The sequence below is a fragment of the Oncorhynchus nerka genome, linkage group LG3 (genome assembly GCF_034236695.1).
Source record: "Oncorhynchus nerka isolate Pitt River linkage group LG3, Oner_Uvic_2.0, whole genome shotgun sequence".
Classification (NCBI taxonomy): domain Eukaryota; kingdom Metazoa; phylum Chordata; class Actinopteri; order Salmoniformes; family Salmonidae; genus Oncorhynchus; species Oncorhynchus nerka.
Window position 1 is genome coordinate 9,769,457 of NC_088398.1, and position 26,173 is coordinate 9,795,629.

A 26,173-nucleotide genomic window follows, 5' to 3' on the forward strand; every position below is an offset into this window, starting at 1 on the left:
TTTTCAGTTTACTATGGGCACGCACTTTCTCCAAAGGGGGCAGTATTCAGCCCTATCTCCAAGAGGTTATTAAAATTAGATTTTACACATTGTCATTTGTTTGAGTTGGAATTTCCCGAACCCCTCCACTCTGCACATGGAAGTCAGGCTTTCCTCTTGACCATATGACTACAGTACCCAGAATATGAATATATCAGATGTGTTACATAGACAGACCATGAGAGGGAGCATGTGGGGTGGTATGAAAAGAGTAGGCCTACCCACAGCCTTTGGTCTGATTCTCTACTGTTCTCTCTCTCTCTTTCTCTCTCACTCCCCAAGAATACATAGAATCACGAAGACACTTCCTGTGTAGGCTACTACATGCAACACATAGCCACTGAAAGACAGAAATAGGACACCCATAGGGGTTTTGATAGTGATAGCATCAAAGGGGCAGGCTACACTCAGGAATGCAGTAAAAGTTCTACAGCATTTGTGTTCAGCACATTCTTTGCTTGTGATCTGTTAATTACTCACTAATATTTGACAATTTATCATGTTAATGGTCATATTTAGTTGATGCATTCAGGCACTATAACCGCTATTGTATGTATGAGGTCCTACAGCTAGACCACTTGTTACTTCCTGGACTGAGTCACTGCTCAACTTGATTAGAAAAGCCATACATGAACCAACACTTTCTCGCCATACACATGTCTACTGGAAGACCGGTAATTGTTATAAGGTAAAGACAATTTTAATAATTGTGTTAGAGTTTGATATACTTTGTGCAGCACTTTTGCTTGGAACTGTTACTGTATTTAGAATTAGGCTTGACTAATGATCTTTATCAATATTAAGGGATAGATTAGTGAAATGTCTGCCTAGTCACAGCCATAGCCACTCTAATAATTTAATAGGATCTCTATGTTAAACCCCAAAGTTCCAGAACATATGAAAATACCAGCCATTGTGGTTGGGGAGAATTCCGAACCAGTCTAATTGTAATGAATGACAGTCAAGGAATAGGTGATGCATTTCCTACTTTTTTTATGCAGGAAAATAAAAGTAACTAATGTGATGTATCACTTGGTGATTTTAGCATGTAAATCTTGATTGGGGCAAACAAACAAAAAAATGTGTGTGTGTGTGTGTGGGGGGGGGGGGGGCATGCATGCATGCAAAGCCAAGACACAACACATTGATTGCACTATAACGATGACAAAAGGTGCCCACAAACTGTTAAGGCCTACAAAAAGCTGATGGGGCTAATGAGTTTGGAGATGGGAAAAGGAAAGGGTCAATAAACCGGGGGGAGAGTTTGCGGGATTCCACCTGGAGGGGCAGATCCCGGATGAGCAGCAATACCTTCTGCCCTAGCCGATACCGGAGAGCTGGGGTCCGGTGCGATCTGCTTGTCATCGATACCTGGAGGTGGTCTTGTGGAGGGCCAACCGGGCTCTTCTCCAGGTACAACGACAGTGACGGACAAACATGTGGGCAGAAGGTATGCCAAGGTATCCACCATGAACTGATGGAAAGGGTGAGGATGAACAAAGATGGGAGCTGTGGTAAAGCGATGTTTGAGCCCCCCAGACGCCTGGTCGGCAGCTGGAGACCACGTGAATGGAACCTTGGGCGAGGTGAGTGCTGACAGGGGGGAAGCCAGGGTGCTGTAACCCCGGATAAATTGGTGGTAGAAGTTGACAAACCCCAGGAAACGTTGCAGTTGCACCCTGGATGTAGGCTGGGGCCAATCCACCACCACTGTCACATTCCCGGGATCCATTTGTACACTCCCTGCAGTGATGATGTACCCCAGAAAAGGAATGGTGGAGTGATGAAACTTTTACGAACAGCTGGAGTGGCTCGAAGGCCGAGGTGTTGAGGCATAATGGGTAGCTATTTTTCCCCATCATGTCGTTGAGACCCGGGTAATCAATGCACGGGCGCAGGGTCTTGTCCTTCTCCCCAAAGAAGAAGCCTGGGCCGTCGGGAGAGGACGCAACTAGGGGGCGTCATCCACCAGTAGACCAGTTAATGAGGGGATCAGGTCGCTGGAGCCAGGAGAATTCCAATACAACGAGAACCTGAGGAGGCTTGAGCAGGAACTGGATGGCCTCGCTCTGGTTCCCTGACACACGTAGGTTGATGGGAGTGGTAGTGTGGGTGACCCGGCCGTCCAGCGCTCTGACATCCATGGAAATGGAGAGGGGCTGTGTGGGGATATACAGCTAGGAAGCCAGGGTAGGTCCAAAAAGCTCTCATCGGCCCCAAAGTCAATGAGGACCCGGATACATTTTGACTGGTTTCCCAACAGCGAAATGTCATGAAACGGGTGCGAGTAGGAGGAGCAGAGAAGCCCACCAGAGTACTCGATCCTACCGGTGAGCCAGGTCTTTTAGCGGACAAGAGGATACAAAATGACCACGAGTCCCACAACACAGGCAGCTCTTAGTGTTGAGCCTGTATCGCGGTTCCTCTGGCGACAACCCAGCTCAACCTGGTTGCATAGGTTCGGGAATTGATGACTCGACCGTCTTCGGCTACTCTCGGGGAACCTCGGGTGGCCTCGGGTTCTCTCCGCAATGTGGCCGTCGGGTGCTTCCGGGATACCTCAGAGGCGAGGTGGAATCTTTGGACGGGCAAACAAAATAAACCAAATCGAATCTCCTCTCCCTCCGACATTCCCATAGTCACCCATCGATCCTGATGGTCAAGGCAATGAGGGAATCGAGATCCATGGGCAATTCCTGGGCTGCAAGCTCGTCCTTGTTCCTACACAGAGTCTCAGAGGAGGTCATGTCGAACAGCGCTTCCTGGTTCCAGGCAGTGTCCGTTGCCATTGTGCGGAAATCCACCACATAGTCTGCCACACTGCGGGAGTCCTGGCGCAGCTGGAGTAGCTTCAGGGCAGCCTCTCTCCTGGAGAATGGGGAATCAAACCTCTCCCACAAATCTCCTACAGACTGCCGCATATGGCCGGCTGTTGCTCCCATACCGCTGTAGCCCAGGCGAGCGCTCTCCCAGACATCAGCGTGGTAAGGTACGCAAACTTAGTGATCTGAGGGGAAGGAGGAGGGCTGAAACTCAAAAATGAGGGCACAGTGGGCTAGAAATGCCCAACAGGTGCCCGCTCTCCATTGAAACGGGGAGGTAAGCGTTGCTCCCGGGAAGCCCGAGTGACCGGTGAGGTGGCGCCGCTAACCCGCTGAGTTACAGAGGAACCGTCGGGTTAACCGTCGGGTTCCCGTCGTAGTAGGCTTGCCTCCCAGCCAACCTGCAGAATTTTAATTGTTTTATTTTTTACATTTCACTTTATTGAACCTTGTAAGCCAGTTGAGAACATGTTCTCATTTACTGCAACCTGGCCAAGATAAAGCAAAGCAGTGGACACAAACAACACAGAGTTACACATGGGATGAACAAACGTACAGTCAATAACACAATAGAAAAATCTATATACAGTGTGTATAAATGTAGTGAGATTAGGGAGGTAAGGCAATAAATAGGCCATAGTGGTGAAATAATTACAATTTAGCAATTAAACACTGGAGTGATAGATGTGCAGAAGATGAATGTGTAGAGATACTGGGGTGCAAAGGAGCAAAAAAAACAATATGGGATGAGGTAGTTGGGTGGCTATTTACAGATGGGCTGTGTACAGGGGCAATGATCGTAAGCTGCTCTGACAGCTGATGCTTAAAGTTAGTGAGGGAGATATGAGTCTCCAGCTTCAGTGATTTTTGCAATTCGTTCCAGTCATTGGCAGCAGAGAACTGGAAGGAAAGACGGCCAAAGTAGGTGTTGGCTTTGGGGATGACCAGAGAAATATACCTGCTGGAGTGCCTGCTATGGGTGGGTGCTGCCATGGTGACCAGTGAGCTGAGATAAGGCGGGGCTTTACCTAGCAAAGACTTATGGATGACCTGGAGCCATTGGGTTTGGCGACGAATATGAAGCGAGGGCCAGCTGACGAGAGCATACAAGTTGCAGTGGTGGGTGATATATGGGGCTTTGGTGACAACGGATAGCACTGTGATAGACTACATCTAATTTGCTGAGTGGAGTGTTGGAGGCTATTTTGTAAATGACATCGCCGAAGTCAAAGATCGGTAGGATAGTCAGTTTTAAGAGGCTATGTTTGGCAGCATGAGTGACGGATGCTTTGTTGCGAAATAAGAAGCCGATTCTAGATTTCATTTTGGATTGGAGAAGCTTAACAAACCTCCAGACAAGCTTCAATGCCATACAATACTCCTTCCGTGGCTTCCAACTGCTCTTAAATGCAAGTAAAACTAAATGCATGCTCTTCAACTGATCGTTGCACGCACCCGCCCACCCGACTAGCATCACCACTCTGGACGGTTCTGACTTAGCTAGGTATTTATAGTTGTCCACATATTCTGTCTGGCTAGACTGTCTGGCTAACTCTCCTTCCAGACTCACATTATTAAACTGGCTGGCTAGCTATCCAATAAACATACTGTGCATATAATCTTAAAATTGATTGTTTTACACAATACCTTATAACAACACACTGCCTGACCATGGTTGACCAAGTCCCTGACCAAAATGGTTGACCTTTGATACTGTCACAAGAATTTTCATGTACATTCTAGTATTCTAATTCCTAATTCTATTAAAAACTAAAAATATATGCTTTTAGTGAGAATAGGCATTGGTTTGAAGCCGACAAATAAATGACATTCACATGAGCACCCCAATGCCTATGCCACCCATGCTCTACCAAAGTTTTACAGCACACAGCTTTGACCTACTAAAGTAGCTACAATATATATACAAAAGTATGTGGACACCCCTTCAAATTAGTGGATTCGGCACACAGGTGTGGTGCACTTACATTTGACATTGAGAGTTTTGGACATTTTCACTGGCTTCACTCCCCTGTGTTCTGCTGTGCAGACCAGAGACTGGTTGTGATCAGTGATGCTGGGGGTAAAGGTCAGGGATGATGTCACTTTCCACTGGCCGTTGGTCAGCTGCTGTGATTGGACACTGGGTGTTCCGGAGTGGCTCCAGGTGAGGAGAGGGGAATCAGATGGGCAGGAGTGAGACACAGAGCAGGAGGCAGACAGCTCCACCCCCAACTTCACCTCCTCCCTCACTGACAGAGAGGGGGGGTCTGGAGAGCCTGAAATCAGCAAAGAAAAGAGAACAGTTATTGCAGTTCTCTTGAGGTGTGCATCCACTACTTCTTAGTTCTGTCCTTTCAGTAATATAATTTTAATCTACAATAAGCTATAACTATCATTTGGGTAAATAATGGGATACTATAATACAACAAAAAATTATCCTTGTCAATTTTTACCCTGGGAACTTACTGCTCACTGCAATGGAGACCGTGTCATGTATGTAGGAATACTTGTTTTCGTCTTTAATTTCAACCCTGAAATGAAAAGGTCCTTTGTCACTGCGATGGAGGTGGTCGATTCTGAGAGAGCAGTTCTTCTGCCGGAGGTCTCCCACCAGCTCTGTACGACCCCTGTAGTCTTTGATGATGTTGGATCTGTCTGGGTGGTATATAGTATCATGGGTGCCTTTGAACCAGATGCCAGTGAATTCGGAGGGCTTCTTCTCTGGTTCTGGGTAGTTGAATGAGCAGGGAATCATGATGCATGAGCCCTGCAGGCCGGATACTGAGCTGGGCACCTCAGCAGTCCATGATGAGGCTTCAACTCCCATCACTCAAATAGCAGTAGGGGAAATGTTAATAAGAGTTGTTGGACACAGTCAATGAATGTGAGTATAATAAATATAATCCCTGATCTTCCGTGGGCTAGTCAAGTGGAATGATTTGAACAAATCAGAGGTTGAACAGGCTAGTAATAGGGGTGGCAATTTCGGGAGATTATTTTAGAAAGAAACGGTCCCAATTGTCTAGCCCGGCTGATTTATTGGGGTCCAGATTTTGCAGCTCTTTCAGAACATCAGCTGACTGGATTTGGGAGAAGGAGAAATGAGGAAGGCTTGGGTGAGTTGCTGTGGGGGGTGCAGTGCTGTTGACCGGGGTAGAGGTAGCCTGGTGGAAAGCATGGCCAGCCGTAGAAAAATGCTTATTGAAATTCTCGATTATAGTGGATTTATCGGTGGTGACAGTGTTTCCTATCTTCAGTGCAGTGGGCAGCTGGGAGAAGGTGCTCTTATTCTCCATGGACTTTACAGTGTCCCAGAACCTTTTTGAGTTTGTGTTGCAGGAAGTAAATTTCTGCTTGAAAAAGCTGGCCTTGGCTTTTCTAACTGCCTGTGTATATTGGTTTCTAGCTTCCCTGAAAAGTTGCATATCACGGGGGCTGTTCGATGCTAATGCATAACGCCATAGGATGTCTGTGTGTTGGTTAAGGGAAGTCAGGTATGGGGAGAACCAAGGCCTATATCTGATCCTGGTTCTAAATTTCTTGAATGGGGCATGCTTATTTAAGATGGTGAGGAAGGCTTTTTTTTAAATAATCAGGCGTCCTCTACTGACGGGATGAGATCAATATCCTTCCAGGATACCCTGGCCAGGTCGATTAGAAAGGCCTGTTCTCTGAAGTGTTTCAGGGAGCGTTTGACAGTGATGAGTGGAGGTTGTTTGACCGCTGACCCATTACGATGCAGGCAATGAGGCAGTGATCGCTGAGATCTTGGTTGAAAACAGCAGAGGTGTATTTAGAGGGCAAGTTGGTTAGGATGATATCTATGAGGGTGCCCGTGTTTACGGCTTTGGGGTGGTACCTGGTAGGTTCATTGATCATTTGTGTGAGATTGAGGGCATCAAGCTTAGATTGTAGGATGTTAAGCATGTTCCAGTTTAGGTCGCCTAGCAGCACGAGCTCTGAAGATAGATGGGGGGGGTGGACAATCAGTTCACATATGGTGTCCAGAGCACAGCTGGGGGCATAGGGTGGTCTGTAGCAGGCGGCAATGGTGAGAGACTTGTTTTTAGAGGGGTGGATTTTTAAAAGTACCCAAACTGTACCCAAATTGTTTGGGTACAGACCTGGATAGTAGCCTGCAGAGTTCTGTCCTATCTTTGCAGTAGATTGCAACACCGCTGTTCTGTCTTATCTGAAAATGTGATGGGGATGGGAAATGTCAGAATTTTTGGTGGTCTTCCTAAGCCAGGATTCCGACACGGCTAGAACATCCTGGTGGGCAGAGTGCTAAAGCAGTGAATAAAACAAACTTAGGGAGGAGGCTTCTAATGTTAACAAGGCTATTACGGTTACAGAAGTCATCAAAAGAGAGCGCCTGGGGAATAGGAGTGGATCTAGGCACTGCAGGGCCTGGATTCACCTCTACATCACCAGAGGAACAGACAAAGGTATGGTAGGATGTGAATACAGTGGAGGTAAACCTAGGTATTGAGTGATGATGAGAGAGATATTGTCTCTAGAAACATAATTGAATCCAGGTGATGTCATCGTATATGTGGGTGGTGGAACTGAAAGGTTGGATAAGGTGAGCAATGCTAGAGGTTCTACAGTGAAATAAGCCAATTAACACTAACCAGAACAACAATGGACAAGGCATATTGACATTAAGGAGAGGCATGCTTAGCCGAGTGATCATAAGGGTCCAGTGAGTAGTGAGGTTGGTTGGGGTCATGGCGATTCAGACAGCTAGCCGGGCCATTGGTAGCAAGCTAGCAGAGGATGGAGGTCTGTTTTTAGCCACCTCATGCGTTTCTGTCGGTAGATTAGTGGGGTTCCGTGTAGAAGAGGGGATCAATCCAATTGGCAAAATAGATAGTTATAGTGACCCAAGAAAAATTGTCCGATAGACCTATTCAGATAGCAGCCGATAAGACAGCTAACGATTAGCGGGCCGTAAATGGACGTTCAGGGAACGTTGCGACGGAGGGGCCAGTTGGATAACTCCCTCGGGCAGATAACGTCGGTAGTCCCGTTGTGAAGGCCCGGTGGGGCTCCGCATCAGCAGTAAAACGGGTCCGGATAGGTGATTGTAGCCCAGGAGTGGCTGATGGAACTCTTCAGCTGGCTAGCTCCGGAATAATTGGTGTTTGCTCCGGGATCAACGTAAAAAACACTTCAACTTCAACCAATAAAATTACTCTTTGGCTAACTTTTGCTACAGCCTATATCAATTAGTGTGTCACGTTCTGACCTTTATTTCCTTTGTTTTGTATTTATTTAGTATGGTCAGGGCGTGAGTTGGGTGGGCAGTCTATGTTTGTTTTTCTATGTTTTGGGGTATTTCTATGTTTCGGCCTAGTATGGTTCTCAATCAGAGGCAGGTGTCATTAGTTGTCTCTGATTGAGAATCATACTTAGGTAGCCTGGGTTTCACTGTGTGTTTGTGGGTGATTGTTCCTGTCTCTGTGTTTGCACCAGATAGGACTGTTTTTGGTTTTCTACATTTATTGTTTTGTTAGTTATTTCATGTCTAGTTCCTTTATTAAAGAACATGAATAACCACCACGCTGCATTTTGGTCCGCTTCTCCTTCACCACAGGAAAACCCTTACATAGTGTTAGTATTCTAACTAACAACTGCTGCATCCAAGTTAGTTATTGTACAAGATCACAACGAATGTTCAAGCAAGAATCAAAACATAATTGTAAGTGTATGAGAACCCCAAAAAGGTTTTTGTTTAGAAGTAATAAAAACATCTATGTTGAATGTGTGTGACATCAGTGTGTTGTGTACTGAGAAAGGGTCTATTGTACTTTAAACTATGTGTAGGCAGGTTGCTTCGCATTCGAAACCTTCTCGAACAGCCCAATTCAAACTTCCCCACCCTTTTTTGTTGTTGACAGGTGTGTTGTGTACCTCCAATCTAGTTGATTTGTGAATTTTCAAAGATATTGGTGTCATATTGGTGTCAAAAAGATTAAATAAATTAATATTGGCTTAGTTATGGTGATAGGGGATTTGAATTTAACACTGAGCTTCATCCAATCCCTATAATAGACGTGACTATCATCATATCTATAATTGTGACAGCACGGATCATGATACAGGATGTGAAATACTTGATCACAAGTACATTGTTTGAAGGAAATTGAATTGCAATGCATATGATAAAACGTTTGAGTTAATCATGTTGGTTTTAGTGCTACTAACGGAGTGTGAGTAATAGCCCTGACTAAAGTTAACATGGCGGAATGGTACGGTAACAATCTTACAAGATTCTTTACTGATTTCAAGAGATTTCATCCGTAGCTTCTGAAAACCTTTGAGTTTAGCAATTTGGAAAACAGTCCAAACACATATTCTCAAAGACATTACACTTTAGTGGGTTAACCCTCAATGGAACAGTTAAATCACCCCACCATCAGTCAGAGACAAAATATGGGAAGTCCTGATAGCAAAAATAAAGAAATCACGTTACATGTGAAATGGGAAGTGTGAGCAGGATGCTAATATTTCCTTTATATGTCAAATCCCTTAGTCTCTGAAGGAGAGTGGTTATCTGACATGAGAAAGAAATATTCAACTATGCAAGTAAGTGATTTGGCTTTTAGACATTAAACGTGTCAAAGGAAATGCTAACATTCTAGTAATAATAAAATCATTCTTATTCCCTCAGGTCCTGCACAAAGAGGAGGGGATGCGGAGTGAAACATTAACATGGCCTTTTCTTATTCATTGCATTTGGCTTGGAGGTAGGATACAACTTTAGATGTATAGAGTAAAAAATATTGTATTTATTTATTAAATTACACACAACAAAATACAAAACAATGTGGAGAGAGTTAAAAAGAATAGCGAAATATAGCGAGTAGCAAAAGGTGCATGTGTATTACTAACCTTGAGGGGCTCCCCCTTTAAAATATTAATTGAACAAAATGAACAATAAAATGGCCTCTTGATTTGTTCAAATCATTCCACTTGACTAGCCCACGGAAGATCAGGGATTATATTTATTATACTCACATTCATTGACTGTGTCCAACAACTCTTATTAACATTTCCCCTACTGCTATTTGAGTGATGGGAGTTGAAGCCTCATCATGGACTGCTGAGGTGCCCAGCTCAGTATCCGGCCTGCAGGGCTCATGCATCGTGATTCCCTGCTCATTCAACTACCCAGAACCAGAGAAGAAGCCCTCCAAATTCACTGGCATCTGGTTCAAAGGCACCCATGATACTATATACCACCCAGACAGCTCCAACATCATCAAAGACTACAGGGGTCGTACAGAGCTGGTGGGAGACCTCCGGCAGAAGAACTGCTCTCTCAGAATCGACCACCTCCATCGCAGTGACAAAGGACCTTTTCATTTCAGGGTTGAAATTAAAGACGAAAACAAGTATTCCTACATACATGACACGGTCTCCATTGCAGTGAGCAGTAAGTTCCCAGGGTAAAAATTGACAAGGATCATTTTTTGTTGTATTATAGTATCCCATTATTTACCCAAATGATAGTTATAGCTTATTGTAGATTAAAATTATATTACTGAAAGGACAGAACTAAGAAGTAGTGGATGCACACCTCAAGAGAACTGCAATAACTGTTATCTTTTCTTTGCTGATTTCAGGCTCTCCAGACCCCCCCTCTCTGTCAGTGAGGGAGGAGGTGACGCTGGGGGTGGAGCTGTCTGCCTCCTGCTCTGTGTCTCACTCCTGCCCATCTGATTCCCCTCTCCTCACCTGGAGCCACTCCGGAACACCCAGTGTCCAATCACAGCAGCTGACCAACGGCCAGTGGAAAGTGACATCATCCCTGACCTTTACCCCCAGCATCACTGATCACAACCAGTCTCTGGTCTGCACAGCAGAACACAGGGGTGTGAAGCCAGTGAAAATGTCCAAAACTCTCAATGTCAAATGTAAGTGCACCACACCTGTGTGTTAATAACACCGGAAGATTTACACTTTCACTTCTGTGAAAACAGAATGCTTATGTGCATACGACAAAAGTGAAAAAAGAAATTCAATGTATCTTCTTTGAAAAGGAAACATGCACTTTGTCCAGAGTCTGGATTTGGCATACTTCCTTTTTACATTTGAAATAGATTTAGCATGTGATTGATTCTTACTAATGTTGTGATTCATAGATGCCCCAGTGGATGTGAAGGTGGAGGGAGTGTCCAGTGTGAAGGAGGGAGACTCTGTGAAGCTGAGATGCTCCAGTGACAGTAACCCTGCTGCCCACAGCTACCGCTGGCACAACAGTAGAGGACCTCTGCCCACCACTGGACCTACCATCACACTGGAGAATGTGACCAGACTCACTGAAGCACTCTACTGCACTGCCATCAACACAGAGGGACAAGGCCACTCTAGCCCAATGAAGCTCAATGTAGAGTGTAAGTAGATGCAGCCATTCAAATCAAATTTGATTGGTCACATACACATGGTTAGCAGGTGTTAATGCGAGTGTAGCGAAATGCTTGTGCTTCTAGTTCCGACCATGCAGTAATATCTAACAAGTAATATAAACAATTTCACAACAACTACCTTATACACACAAGTGTAAAGGAATGAATAAGAATATGTACATATAAATATATGGATGAGCGATGGCCAAACGGCATAGGCAAGATGCAGTAGATGGTATAGAGTACAGTATATACATATGAGATGAGTAATGTAGGGTATGTAAACATTATATAAAGTGGCATTGTTTAAAGTGACTTGTGATACATTTATTACATCCCATTTGTAATTATTAAAGTGGCTAGAGATTTGAGTTAATAAGGAGCATGTCCTTTCTGTGTATATAATATTAAGACAAATCTCTTCAGGATGCATTCTGCCTACATGTTCAGTTAAAACCAAACTGTTTATCATTCTCATCCGAGACCCCCCTGAGATCAAAGTGGGCTCTGCCTGCACTTCAGACGTCTCCACGGTAACCTGTCTGTGCATTGTGGACTCGGAGCCCCCCGGCTCTGTGGAGTGGTCTCTTCCAGATGGACCCCTGCCCAACCGGTCCAGTATCAGAGTGGAGAGGCATGGGTCAGTTACCATGGTGACCCTACAGAGGGCACTAGGCTTCTCCGAGACCGTCCACTGCCATGCCAGCAACACACAGGGCAATATCACCTTGTCCTTCACTGTGTCCACAAATGGTAAAGGAAACAGTGGGGGAAGTGCATCATAAATGAAGTATTACATACAGTATTAACATCATAAAGGATATTATTAGTACATTAATACAACATATTTATTTGTTTTTGGACAGATAAGAAGTTGATGATGTACGTTTCAATTGGTATTGCTGCATTAGTGGTGGTAGTAATACTAATTCTCATGTCAGCTTGCCTTTTGAACAGGAAGGGGTAAGTTACTATTTTTTTTCTTTTTGGAAGGAGTTATATAGATTTGTGTTTGTTTGTTTTGATAACTTCACATTATTTTTCTCAACAGTAGGAGGAGTCGTAGTGACCAGTCAGTAACCAGCAAGCAGGACGTGGACACAGCCAAGGGTGCTTTTTCACATCCCTCACCATCAAGGTATTTTTCTACAGGCTGCTCTGTTATCTGTGATCATAATGTATACATCCTGCTGAGTTGTTAAAGCCCATTAGCCTACATTTACTCTTGTAGTGTCTTATCAAATGACGGGAATACATCTGAGAGTTGTCCTAACTCTATCCACAGGAAAGAGCAGAAAGAAACCAGGAGTGAAATCCACACAAACTATTACACCAACGATCAGCTATATGGAAACATGGAGGTATGTACTGTAGGCCTACTGCAGACATGTACAGGTGTTGTAAGGATCTGAGATCTGAGGAGATACAAAGGATTAAACAATAGAGGTGGTGTTGTAGATGATGATACTGTGTCTCTGATCTGGTTACCTGTAGGCTGAAGAGGATGGTGACCTATACGAGTGTGTTGGTGGAGACGATGCAGTCTATGCTAATATGTGAACACAACAGGAAGCATGTGGAAGTCAGCTGGCCCAGAGGCAGTGGTACTCAGTCTGTCAAAGTTTCCAGTAAAATATTAACATTTTAAGTCAATGTAGCAGAACATCTGACTGCTTATATTTGTTAGCTTTATGTAGCTCCATGGTTCCATGGTAAAGGCTAAAGAAAATGGCACAATCTTATTTGGGTTGTGGATTTGTGTTATGGCTTTTACAAGTATTTTTTTTAAATGATCTATGGCTTAGGTGATTCAGGCTCTTTGGTATCACATACACTTATGTCAGTCTCATTAAGACTGCAGAACTGTGTACAAGCTGAACTGTTAATTACAGAACACCACCTAACACATTAACTGGCATGACATTCCGTCTCATGGGAGGCCATAAAGCTTCTAAAAGTCTTTGAATAGGCGGCCACCTCTACAATGTATTCAGTCAAAATGCATGTTTTATTGTACACAAACCAAAAGCATACCAAAGGCACTAACAAGCATTTAAATGCATTTAAATTACTACAAATATGTCAAAATTCATCTCCCTCCATGCACCCCCTGTGACTTCTAGAAAGATTTGAACCCAGTAACCCCAAAAAATACTCAGTTTTCACCATCACTGTAAAGCCCTAGTCATTTTGTTGCTTTTGATGAAGTTATTTCTGAAGATTATTATTTATTTTATGTGAAAAGTGATTCCTTTGTCTGTTACGTGATCTGAACTCTCGTGCAGGGCTTGATAGTAACCTGTTAATCCACTTGTCCTTCAGAGAAGGTGGTGACTGAAAATGTTGTGGTGTTTGATGCAAGAAACATCTTTACAAAATAAAATGCATTATTATTCCCATACCGTTATTACAGAGAATCAGACAAATTATTCTACTCTCTGTCTATTGGCTACTTAGCTTATTTAAGCCTGTGTCAAAATACAACACTGCTCCTTTAATACAAACAAAAAAGCTCTTTACCTAACTCACTTTTCTAAGATGTCTCGAAGTGTATGTAGGAAGCAATCACTCCTCCATTGCTGACTACAAATGATCTATAACTGGGCTAAAAACACACTAACTAGCAAAGGATGTGAACATAATGTGCAAATGTGGCTACATGCAACTCTCGCTTTGATCTCAAAACAAGCTCATCTACTCATGACCGCTAAATGCTAGAAACACAGTCCAGTTCAAAGTAAATGGCACCGATCCATATATGGCAATGGTCTATTTGCGTATAGTCCTACTGCAGCTCTGATTGTAAATGCTGCACCAGTTTGTGTAGAGTACGGTCTGTGTAGACTAGAGTATGGGCTGAGTAGACTAGAGTACGGTCTGTGTAGACTAGAGTAGGGGCTGAGTAGTGAATGTCAATACAATAGAATCCTACTCCGATGCATTCTGCCTACAATAAAATATGTTGCATAGTTTGTTTTGTTTCGGTATGTTGCATTGAAAGTAGCTAATATTGCGTTGATTCAATCACAATTGCAACAGTAAAGGTAAAGGTTAACAGGGAAAACTCTAGAACAGTGGTCACCAACCTTCTCTGAGTCAAGATCACTTTGAGTCAAAATGCAACCCGAGATCTACTGCTCAGATTTTATTTTTTAACATGACTTAAAAGATGGAAGCCTATGCAACAATAATCAATTAAAAACAGTACTGTAGCAGTGAGGTTTGTGCAGTATGCTATAGGACCAATATATTGTCACTGTATTTTGGCCTTCTTGAATTGCCCTGCCAATACATCGTTGTTTGGGCCATTTTTAAAAATTTTATTTCAAAATTTGTGTTAGACTATGTGATCACACCGGTAATAGAGCCGTTGTTATATTACTTGTGAAGCACAGCTGAGTGAGCATACATTTAAATCATTTGCTTTTTATTTTTATTTTACTGGACTGATCGTGCCTGCATCTGATGGTCAGTCTCAGCCAGTCTCAGCCGCAGTGCTTGTTGTGGCGCTGAGTGAATATACCCTTGTGAAACAATATTGCAGTCAGAGCGGGGCATCTCGTTGAACTCGGCACAGCCTAGAGATTATGGTAATGCCATTGCAGGCTCTGTCTTTAAGCACCGCACTTTGTCACTCCATCCTTGCTCTCTCTGTGTGTGTGTGTGTGTGTGTGTGTGTGTGTGTGTGTGTGTGTGTGTGTGTGTGTGTGTGTGTGTGTGTGCGTGTGCGTGTGCGCGTGCGCGAGAGAGATGTTTGTCTTTGACATCTGTTGGGAGAAATGACTGATTTGCAGTTCATGAGTGTTACCTAGTCATACATTAAGTTTTGGAAAGATGTGACTTTTTTTACCTTCAAAACAGATACTGTGACCCCAATTAAAGGCACTTCCGATTAGCACAGGAAGCTAAAAGTAGACATATATCCATATTTGAGTAGGATTCTGTAAAAGCCTACCTAGTTTTAAGTCTATACGTTAAGAACTGACTGATTTACACAGGGTTGAATACACTATTTCTCACAAACTGCAGGTTGGGTATGGAAAAACACTTTGAGGGTGATTTTAACCACTTCCGGTTGCTCCAGGAAGCTTAGAATCAACACAGGTAGACCTCATAGTGGCCTGATGGATTATCATCGAAGACAGGTTCATAAGACATTCATAACCCACATAGGCTTCAGGTTGAATTTAGGGGTGCATGCAATGTATTCCTATGGGGAGAGAAGTCAGTGAAAACTGTTTGATGTAGACACCTTCTTTTAACTGTCAAGGGTTAATGCCACACGGTCAAGGTTAGGCTTGCACAGATCGGGAGGACCTCAGGAACGTTCCTGAGGTCATTGTGCTTCTCACCCTAACGGTTCTCCCACTGTCACCCAAATGAAAATTGAAAGCAAATGAAAGCAAATGAAAATTAGGGCCAGGCTTCATTATGGACCTACTTTTTCTCATGGTCGCTGCACTTAGACCGAGCGAGCTACGGTCAAGCGGGGTAACTCGTTGAACTCGACACAGCCTAGAGATTATGGTAATGCCATTGTAGACTCTGTGTGTCTTTAAGCACCGCACTTTTGTCACTCCATCCTTGCTGTGTGTGTGTGTGTGTGAGAGAGCTTTTCTTTGACATATGTTGGGAGAAATGACTGATTTACAGTTCATGAGGGTTTCCTAATAACACATATGAAGTTTTGAAAAGATCAGACATTTTTAGCCCTTCAAAACAGCACCTATGACATCATTTTAAGGCACTTCCGGTGCACACAGGAAGCTGAAAGTGTACACATATCCTCCTTTGGGTAGGCACTTATAGAATATTGAGTTTTAAGTCCTTATGCTAAGAACTGACTTATTTACAGAGGGTTGAATGAGTGTGTGTTATTTCAGAAGATCACAGAAAATCACAGAAATCTCGCATAGCTCGGAAACACAATTTACATTTACATTTACATTTAAGTCATTTTATTTCCAGAAGATCACAGTGGAAAATCATCTTTTCAGAAATCTCAGGTGCGGAAGGTGGTGATTAGCGTGAGGGAGTTTGTTCCACCGGAAACACAATTCAAAACGTTTCATCTGAACACGCTGCAACTGGACTTAAAAAAAATAATTGAACATCACCAATTTGACATTGGAAATTACGATAGATAAATGGCTGGTTCTTTTTTTATTGACACTGTAGGTTTATTTACTTTGACGTGAAGTGGAAGAATTATTGCTCTATTTTCATTTTTGACCTTTAATCCCAGAAAAATGGCCATAACTCAAAAACCGTAGAGGCCTGGATGCCATCTTGGTCGGGGCCAACTGCCCATTATGCCAAACCTATGCTCACCAAGTTTCGTCTTCAAAGTATTTTCCGTTTAGGAGATAAGGCCACGTCGTGATTGGTGATGTTTTGTACATTTGCAATATGTTTCCACTCGTCCTCTTGTGGGATTTACCGGGACGGCAGAAAAATTAGCAAAATGTAAACATTTTATAAAACGGGAACCGAATGTCCGAGTAACTTTGTTTGATGACTTCCTGGAAGATCAGGCCCTGCTGCACTGCCCGGCGCCGTCCGCAAATTTTAGAAACGTTGTCGGACGTCTAGTAATGGACCGTACATTGGCAATGTGGACTTTCTTACTAACCATATGGTGAATGTCAAAATGTTCCCTTAAGGTATGTTAGCAACACCTCCGCCTTTGCGGGATGCACAGGGGATATGGTCACTAGTGTAACCAGGAGGTGAGGCCTCATTTAACACAGTAAATTCATCAGGCTTAAGCCATGTTTCAGTCAGGCCAATCACATCAAGATCATGATCCGTGATTAGACTTTGATCAGTGATCGACTATAACTGCCATGGAAGAGAGGGATCTAACATTAAGTAGCCCTATTTTGAGATGTGAGGTATCACAATCTCTTTCAATAATGGCAGGAATGGAGGAGGTCTTTATTCCAGTGAGATTGCTAAGGCGACCACCGCCATGTTTAGTTTTGCCCAACCTAGGTCGAGGCACAGACACGGTCTCAATGGGGATAGCTGAGCTGACTACACTGACTGTGCTAGTGGCAGACTCCACTAAGCTGGCAAACTGGCTAACAGCCTGTTGTCTGGCCTGCACCCTATCTCATTGTGGAGCTAGGGGAGTTAGAGCCCTGTCTATGTTCGTAGATAAGATGAGAGCACCCCTCCAGCTAGGATGGAGTCCGTCACTCCTCAACAGGCCAGGCTTGGTCCTGTTTGTGGGTGAGTCCCAGAAAGAGGGCCAATTATCTACAAATTCTATCTTTTGGGAGGGGCAGAAAACATTTTTCAACCAGCGATTGAGTTGTGAGACTCTGCTGTAGAGCTCATCACTCCCCCTAACTGGGAGGGGGCCAGATACAATTACTCGATGCCGACCCATCTTTCTAGCTGATTTACACGCTGAAGCTATGTTGTGCTTGGTGTCCTCTGACTGTTTCATTCTAACATCGCAAGGTGACTGGAAACATGACCGAATACAAACAGTGTAGTTGTTCCCTCCATCAAGGCAGTCAAACAAGCAAAGAGTATGTATAGAGACAAAGTAGAGTCGCAATTCAACTGCTCAAATGCGAGACATATATGGCAGGGTCTACAGACAATCACGGACTGCAAAAAGAGAATCAGCCCCGTCGCGGACATCAACGTCTTGCTCCCATACAAATTAAACAACTTCTTTGAGGACAATACAGTGACAATGACACGGCCCGCTACCAAAGACTGTGGGCTCTCCTTCTCCATGGTCAATGTGAGTAAAACATTTAAACGTGTTAACGCTTGCAAGGCTGGCTGGTGTGTTTACGGACATATTCAATCAATCCCTATCCCAGTCTCCTGTCCCCACATGTTTCAAGATGGCCACCATTGTTCCTGTTCCCAAGAAAGCTAAGGTAACTGAACTAAATGACTATCGCCCCATAGCACTCACTTCTATCATCATGAAGTGCTTTGAGAGACTAGTTAATGATCATATCCCCTCCACCCTACCTGATACCCTAGACCCACTCCAATTTGCTTACCACCCCAATAGGTCCACAGACGATGCAATTGCCATCACACTGCACACTGCCCTATCCCATCTGGACAAGAGGAAATGCTATGTAGGAATGCTGTTCATTCAGCATTCAACACCATAGTAACCTTCAAACTCATCATTAAGCTTGAGACCCTGGGTCTCGACCCCGCCCTGTGCAACTGGGTCCTGGACTTTCTGACAGGTCACCCCCAGGTGATGAAAGTAGGAAACAACATCTCCACCGCTGATCCCACCACAAGGGGGCGTTAACAGCCCTCTCCTGTTAACCCTGTTGACCGCGTGGCCATGTACACTTCCAACTCAATCATCAAGTTTCTGAAGACACTACAGTGGTAGACTTATTACCAACAACGATGAGACGGCCTACTGGGAGGAGGTGAGGGCCCTCAGAGTGTGGTGTCAGGAAAATGACCTCTCACTCAATGTCAACAAAACAAAGGAGATGATCGTGAACTTCAGGAAACAGCAGAGGGAGCAGCCCCCCTATCCACATCGACGGGAAAGTAGTGAAGAAGGTGGAAAGATTTAAGTTCCTGGTCGTACACATCACAGACAGACTGAAACGGTCCACCCACCCAGACAGCATGGCGAAGAAGGTGCAACATCGCCTCTTCAACCTCAGCAGGCTGAAGAAATTTGGCTTGTCACCTAAAACACTCACAAACTTTTACAGATGCACAATCGAGAGCATCCTGTCAGGCTGTATCACCGCCTGGTACAGCAATTGCACTGTCCTCAACCACAAGGCTCTCCAGAGGGCAACGCGGTCTGCACAACGCATCACCGGTGGCCAACTACCTGCCCTCCAGGACACATCCACCACCCAATGACACAGGAAGGCCAAAAAGATCATCAAGGACAACAACCACCCGAGCCACAACCTGTTCACCCGCTATCATCCAGAAGGCGAGGTCCGTACCGGTGCATCAAAGCTGGGACCGAGAGACTGAAAAACAGCTTCTATCTCAAGACCATCAGACAGTTCAACAGCCATCACTAACATAGAGAGGCTGCTGCCAACATAAAGACTCAAATATCTGGCCACTTTAATAAATTGAGGTATCACTAGTCACTTTAAATAATGTCACTTTAATAACGTTTACATATCCTACATTACTCATCTCATATGTACTGTATATATATATATATATATATATATATATATATATATATATATATATATATATATATATATAAATAAAGGGAACACTAAAATAACACGTCCTAGATCTGAATGAATGAAATATTCTTATTAAATACTTTTTTCTTTACATAGTTGAATGTGCTGACAACAAAATCACACAAAAATTATCAATGGAAATCAAATTTATCAACCCATGGAGGTCTGGATTTGGAGTCACACTCAAAATTAAAGTGGAAAACCACACTACAGGCTGATCCAACTGTCCTTAAAACAAGTCAAAATGAGGCTCAGAAGTGTGTGTGGCCTCCACGTGCCTGTATGACTTCCCTACAGCGCCTGGGCATGCTCCTGATGAGGTGGCGGATGGTCTCCTGAGGGATCTCCTCCAGGACCTGGACTAAAGCATCCGCCAACTCCTGGACAGTTTGTGGTGCAACGTGGCGTTGGTGGATGGAGCGAGACATGATGTCCCAGATGTGCTCAATTGGATTCAGGTCTGGGGAACGGGCGGGCCAGTCCATAGCAGCAATGCCTTCCTCTTGCAGGAACTGCTGACACACTCCAGCCACATGATGTCTAGCATTGTCTTGCATTAGGAGGAACCCAGGGCCAACCGCACCAGCATATGGACTCACAAGGGGTCTGAGGAGCTCATCTCGGCACCTAAAGGAAGTCAGGCTACCTCTGGCGAGCACATGGAGGGCTGTGCGGCCCCCCAAATAAATGCCACCCCACACCATGACTGACCCACCGCCAAACCGGTCATACTGGAGGATGTTGCAGGACGTTCTCCACGGCGTCTCCAGACTGTCACGTCTGTCACATGTGCTCAGTGTGAACCTGCTTTCATCTGTGAAGAGCACAGGGCGCCAGTGGCGAATTTGCCAATCTTGGTGTTCTCTGGCAAATGCCAAACGTCCTGCACGGTGTTGGTCTGTAAGCACAACCCCCACCTGTGGTTGTCGGGCCCTCATACCACCCTCATGGAGTCTGTTTCTGACCGTTTGAGCAGACACATGCACATTTGTGGCCTGCTGGAGGTCATTTTGCAGGGCTCTGGCAGTGTTCCTCCTGCTCCTCCTTGCACAAAGGCAGAGATAGCGGTCCTGCTGCTGGGTTGTTGCCCTCCTACGGCCTCCTCCACATCTCCTGATGTACTGGCCTGTCTCCTGGTAGCGCCTCCATGCTCTGGACAATACGCTGACAGACACAGCAAACCTTCTTGCTACAGCTCGCATTGATGTTCCATCCTGGATGAGCTGCACTACCTGAGCCACTTGTGTGGGTTGTAGACTCCATCTCATGCTACCACTAGAGTGAAAGCACCGCCAGCATTCAAAAGTGACCAAAACATCAGCCAGGAAGCATAGGAACTGAGAAGTGGTCTGTGGTTATCACCTGCAGAACCACTCCTTTATTGGGGGTGTCTTGCTAATTGCCTATAATTTTCACCTGTTGTCTATTCCATTTGCACAACAGCATGTGAAATGTATTATCAATCAGTGTGGCTTCCTAAGTGGACAGTTTGATTTCACAGAAGTGTGATTGTGTCACGTTCTGACCTTTATTTCCTTTGTTTTGTATTTATTTAGTATGGTCAGGGCGTGAGTTGGGTGGGCAGTCTATGTTTGTTTTTCTATGATTTGGGTATTTCTATGTTTCGGCCTAGTATGGTTCTCAATCAGTTGAGAATCATACTTAGGTAGCCTGGGTTGCACTGTTTGTTTGTGGGTGATTGTCTATGTTGATGGCTTGTTTCAGTGCAGCTCACATTTAGCTTCACGGTTGTTATTTTGTTTACTGTTTTTTTGTATAGTGTTTCAGTGTTCCGTTCTTTCTTTAATTAAACATTCAACATGAACACATATCACGCTGCATATTGGTCCTCCGATCCTTCTCGCCTCTCCTCTTCAGATGAAGAGGAGGACGACCGTGACAGATTGACTTGGAGGTACATTGTGTTGTTTAAGTGTTCCCTTTATTTTTTTGAGCAGTGTATATATATATGCATTATAAGGTTTAATATTGTTCCACAGTTATTTTCTAGTCACTGCCTCTCATAAAGAAACGGTCTGAGAGATGTGAGTTATGGCAGTCAAACAGGGTGTTTGTGAGAAAGAACCGTGCAGGGGAGTGAAAGAGAAGAGACTAGTCAGACATTCTACTATGAATCAACTTGGAGTGGACATTTACTGCAGAGCCTTTAGATAACACTGAAACTCTTGTTTGTTTAGCTGTATAGGAATGGGCTTGGTCTCATGAGTAGAAGGTAATGACGTAGGCAGTGACATCACTAAGATATGACTGCACGTATAATAAAACAACTTGGACCCTTTTCTATCTTGCAGAGCTTACTCAGAAATGTGTGCTATGTTCCTGTTCTCAACTTCTGTCTGCAATTGCATTAATAACGTTTTTTTATTGATTTACTTATCCTAGGTAGGGGGCAGCATTCGGAATTTTGGATGAAAAGCGTGCCCAAAATAAACTGCCTGCTACTCAGGCCCAGAAGCTAGGATATGCATATAATTGGTAGGTGTGGATAGAATACACTCTGAAGTTTCCAAAACTGTTAAAATAATATCTATGAGTATAACAGAACTGATATGGCAGGCGAAAACCTAAGGAAAATCCATCCAAGAAGTGCTTTTATTTTGAAATGGCTGTTTTTCCAAAGAAAGCCTATCCACCATACAAAGACTTATGACCCAGTTCACGATCCCTATAGCTTCCATTACACGTGGCCAGTCTTTAGGCATTGTTTCAGGCTTTTACTCTGAAAAATGAGGGAGAAACACCACTTTCAATGAGTCTCTCTTTATGTTTGCGTTTTCTTCAGTAATCCACAGGCTCAAACACAGTCACAAAAGGCAGACAAAAAATCCAAATTGCATCCGTAAATTCATAGAAACATGTCAAACAATGTTTATATTCAATCCTTATAATCGTCTGGAGGGTTGTTTACCCAGTGTCCAAAGAAGGGCCAGAGGTATACAGAATTATATGCATATCCTATCTTCTGGGCCTGAGTAGCAGGCAGTTTAATTTGGGAACGCACACGGGAGGGTGGTTCATTAACATTTTGAAGAGTTACCCAGTGAATGAGTTGAGTTGTTTTTGAATAGTGGTAGTTCTGTGTGAAATTTACCCAGTGAAAGAGTTGAGTTGTTTATGAATAGTGCATTGTATGTTTCATTGTTTATCTGTGGATTATGGTGGGGTTAATTGGGTAATCGCCCAATGATGGAATGAAAAGTTAGGAGTAGGACAGAAGTTATTTGAATAAAAGGTTGAACATAATTGGTAGTGACACTTTCCTACCATAGGACAGTATAGGAAATGTACAACCCTTAGTATACCAGTAAAAGTATTACAAAGAAGTTCTGTAGAGATTTTCATAGAAAGTTGCTTTACTTTCATTTCTATCACCAGGGGGCACTGGTGTATAACATATTACTGGTACTCTAAATCCTTAAGATATAATATTAGGAATTGAAGTCTAGTATGCAGTTGTCTCTGTGAGGCTGTGTGTGAAATATATTTGAGTTTAGTAGAACCATATTCTGTAGCCTGGAGTAAGTGAGTAGAATTAGGATTACAGTACAAACATTTAAATTGCACAACAATTCCATGTGAATCTGATAAATATAATGTGTAGACTTTCCACTGTACCGTTTATGTCCTCCTATCATTGATGATAATGCCTCAGATGACAACTGAAAAATCTCAAATTTTATTAGTCACATGCGCCGAACACAACGGGTGTTCAACTTACAGTGAAATGCTTACTTACGAGTCCCGAACCAACAATGGAGTTTAAGAATAAATACAGATAAGAATAAGAAATAGGAGTAACAAGTAATTATAGAGCAGCAGTAAAATAACAATAGAGAGACTATATACAGGGCGGTGCCGGTACAGAGTAGTTGAGGTAATATGTACATGTAGGTAGTTATTTAAGTGATTATGCTTAGATGAAAGTTACAGAGAGTAGCAGTGGTGAAAAAAAGAGGGGTAACCATTTGATTAGATGTTCAGGAGTCTTTATGGCTTGGAGGTAGAAGCTGTTTAGAAACCTCTTGGACCGAGATGTGGTGCTCCAGTACCGCTTTCCGTGCGGTAGCAGAAAGAACAGTCTATGACTAGGGTGGTGTCATGACTGTCCTGACCAGGTCAGGTTACAGGAGACCAACCCTGCTTAGCTTCAGAAGCAAGCCAGGGTGGTATGCTGCTGGCCAACAAATAGGTTCTGTCGTGCCCATGTGTTGAGGATCAGCGTGGCGGGTGTGTTGTTACCTACCCTTACCACCTGAGTGCGGCCCGTCAGGAAGTCCAGGATCCAGTTGCAGAGAGAGGTGTTTATTCCCAGGGTCCTTAGCATATTGATGAGCTTTGAGGGCACTATGGTGTTGAACCCTGTCCTGTAGTCAATGAATAGCATTCTCACATAGGTGTTCCTTCTGTCCAGGTGGGAAAGACAATGTGGAGTGCAATAGAGATTGCATCATCTGTGGATGTGTTGGGGCAGTATGAAAATTGGAGTGGGTTTAAGGTTTCTGGGATACTGGTGTTGATGTGAGCCATGACCAGCCTTTCAAAGCACCTCATGGCTTCAGACGTGAGTGCTTCGGGTTGGTTGTCATTTAGGCAGGTTACCTTAGAAGATTGACCGTGCTCTACAATATATAATGTATATATATATATAACATAGTAATATAATTCTTACTAATGTTGTTATTCATAGATGCCCCAGTGGATGTGAAGGTGGAGGGAGTGTCCAGTGTGAAGGAGGGAGACTCTGTGGAGCTGAGATGCTCCAGTGACAGTAACCCTGCTGCCCACAGCTACCACTGGCACAACAGTAGAGGACCTCTACCCACCACTGGACCTACCATCACACTGGAGAATGTGACCAGACTCACTGAAGCCCTCTACTGCACTGCCATCAACACAGAGGGACAAGGCCACTCTAGCCCACTGAAGCTCAATGTAGAGTGTAAGTAGATGCTGCCCTTCTGTTAATATGGATCATGTCCTTTCTGTGTATATAATATGAAGACAATACTCTTCATTTGAAACCAATGTTTATCATCCTCATCCCAGACCCCCCTGAGATCAAAGTGGGCTCTGCCTGCACTTCAGACATCTCCATGGCAACCGGTCTGTGCATTGTGGATTCGGGGGCCCACCGCCACCGTGGAGTGGTCTCTTCCGGCTGGACCCCTGCCCACTTTGCCCAGTACCAGGGTGGAGATGCTAGGGGCAGTTACCATGGTGACCCTACAGAGGGCACTAGGCTTCTCAGAGACGTTCCACTGCCATGCCAGCAACACACAGGGCAATATCACCTTGTCCTTCACTGTGTCCACAAATGGTAAGGGAAACAGTGGGGGAAGTGTATCATAAATGAAGTATTACATACTATATTAACATCATAAAGGACATTATGGGTACATTAATAAATAATATTTATTTGTTTTTGGACAGATTTGATGCTGTACATTTCAATTGGTATTGCTGCATTAGTGGTGGTAGTAATACTAATTCCCATGTCAGCTTGCGTATTGAACAAGAAGGTGTAAGTTACTCTAGTATTTCTTTTTGGAGGGAGCTACGCAGATTTGTGTTTGTTTTTAGCTGTTTTGTTCTGTTGGTTCAACTTGGCATTGTTTTTTCAATCAGCGGGAGTCATTGTGACCAGCCAGTAACCAGCAAGCAGGACATTGATGCATCAAAGTGTGCTTCCTCAGATCCCTCAACATCAAGGTCTTTTTTGGAGGTATGTACTGTGGTTCTACTGCAGACATTTACAGCTGCTGTAGAGATCTGAGAAAAGTTTGCTCTAAATAAAAAGGATATAAAAAACAATAGAGGTGTTGTTGATGATAGTATCTCTGATCTGGTTTCCTGTAGGCTGAAGAGAATGGCGACCCACACGAGTGTGATGGTGGAGATGATGCAGTCTATGGTAACGTGTGAACACAACAGGAAGCATGTGGAAGTTAGCTGGCCCAGAGGCAGTGGTACTCAGTCTGTCAAAGGTTCCAGTAAAATATTAACATTCTTAACCAATGTAGCAGAGCTGGTGACTGCTTATATTTGTTAGCTTGATGTAGCTTTATGGTTCTTATGGCTAATGAATATGGTACATTCTTATTTGGGCTGTGGCTTTGTGTTATGGCTTTTACAAGGCATTTGTTTATCATCTATGGCTTGGGTGATTCAGAAGAGTTTTTACAAGATGTTTAATATGCACAATAAATCAACCAGTATTTAACGATAGATTGTTTCCCAATTCCCCAGCTGTCTGTTGAAATTGTGTCTTGAGTGTAATCTGAGGTTAGATTACGAGTGTGGAACTTTCAGTGATTCTCCACTTGGGGTTCCCCTTTCATTTATTGAGATTTTCAACGTCTGTTTATTTCACAATACTGATTTTGTCAGCTTTCTTGACCCTCTCTATAAGAACATATCGGCAACGGGCATACAAATCAAAATACAGACAATTATTAATTGTTATTAGGTTCTGATTGTAGCTCTGTATACATGATTAAATCTGGAGAAAAAAAAGAAAGTTTCACAAAACATGTTTTGGAACAAATCCTTCATATGATTTGAAAGGCATAGAAACATTTAAATGTATTCAATTTATTTTGTGAGAAAGGCCTCCCCATACTAATTCCTGGGAGTGTAGGAAAGTGTCCTT

The 26,173-nt window shown here is 43.6% G+C and overlaps 2 protein-coding genes across 3 annotated transcripts; one reads left to right on the forward strand and one right to left on the reverse strand.

The window, feature by feature from the left end:
* Window positions 1–389: 389 nt before the first annotated feature.
* LOC115101579 (sialoadhesin-like) lies at window positions 390–25,749 on the forward strand. Of its 2 annotated transcripts, XM_029621048.2 has the most exons (11): window positions 442–727; window positions 9,400–9,452; window positions 9,538–9,613; window positions 9,940–10,302; window positions 10,493–10,783; window positions 11,012–11,263; window positions 11,759–12,028; window positions 12,142–12,238; window positions 12,327–12,413; window positions 12,561–12,636; window positions 12,770–13,682. In XM_029621048.2, the coding sequence occupies exons 2-11, from the start codon at window positions 9,426–9,428 to the stop codon at window positions 12,833–12,835; spliced, it is 1,605 nt and encodes a 534-aa protein (XP_029476908.1). In that variant the 5' UTR covers window positions 442–727; window positions 9,400–9,425; the 3' UTR covers window positions 12,836–13,682. The 2 variants fall into 2 exon arrangements, with proteins under 2 accessions (XP_064864176.1, XP_029476908.1); XM_065008104.1 differs by lacking the exons at window positions 11,012–11,263; window positions 11,759–12,028; window positions 12,142–12,238; ... (1 more) ...; window positions 12,561–12,636; window positions 12,770–13,682 and adding exons at window positions 24,212–24,463; window positions 24,571–24,841; window positions 25,150–25,246; window positions 25,381–25,749 and having other exon boundaries at window positions 390–727.
* On the reverse strand, window positions 2,001–5,790 carry LOC115113917 (sialic acid-binding Ig-like lectin 14). Its single transcript, XM_065006587.1, has 4 exons — window positions 5,328–5,790; window positions 4,847–5,137; window positions 2,683–3,037; window positions 2,001–2,172 (listed from the first exon to the last, which is right to left on the reverse strand). The coding sequence occupies exons 1-4, from the start codon at window positions 5,686–5,688 to the stop codon at window positions 2,001–2,003; spliced, it is 1,179 nt and encodes a 392-aa protein (XP_064862659.1). The 5' UTR covers window positions 5,689–5,790.
* Window positions 25,750–26,173: the final 424 nt, after the last annotated feature.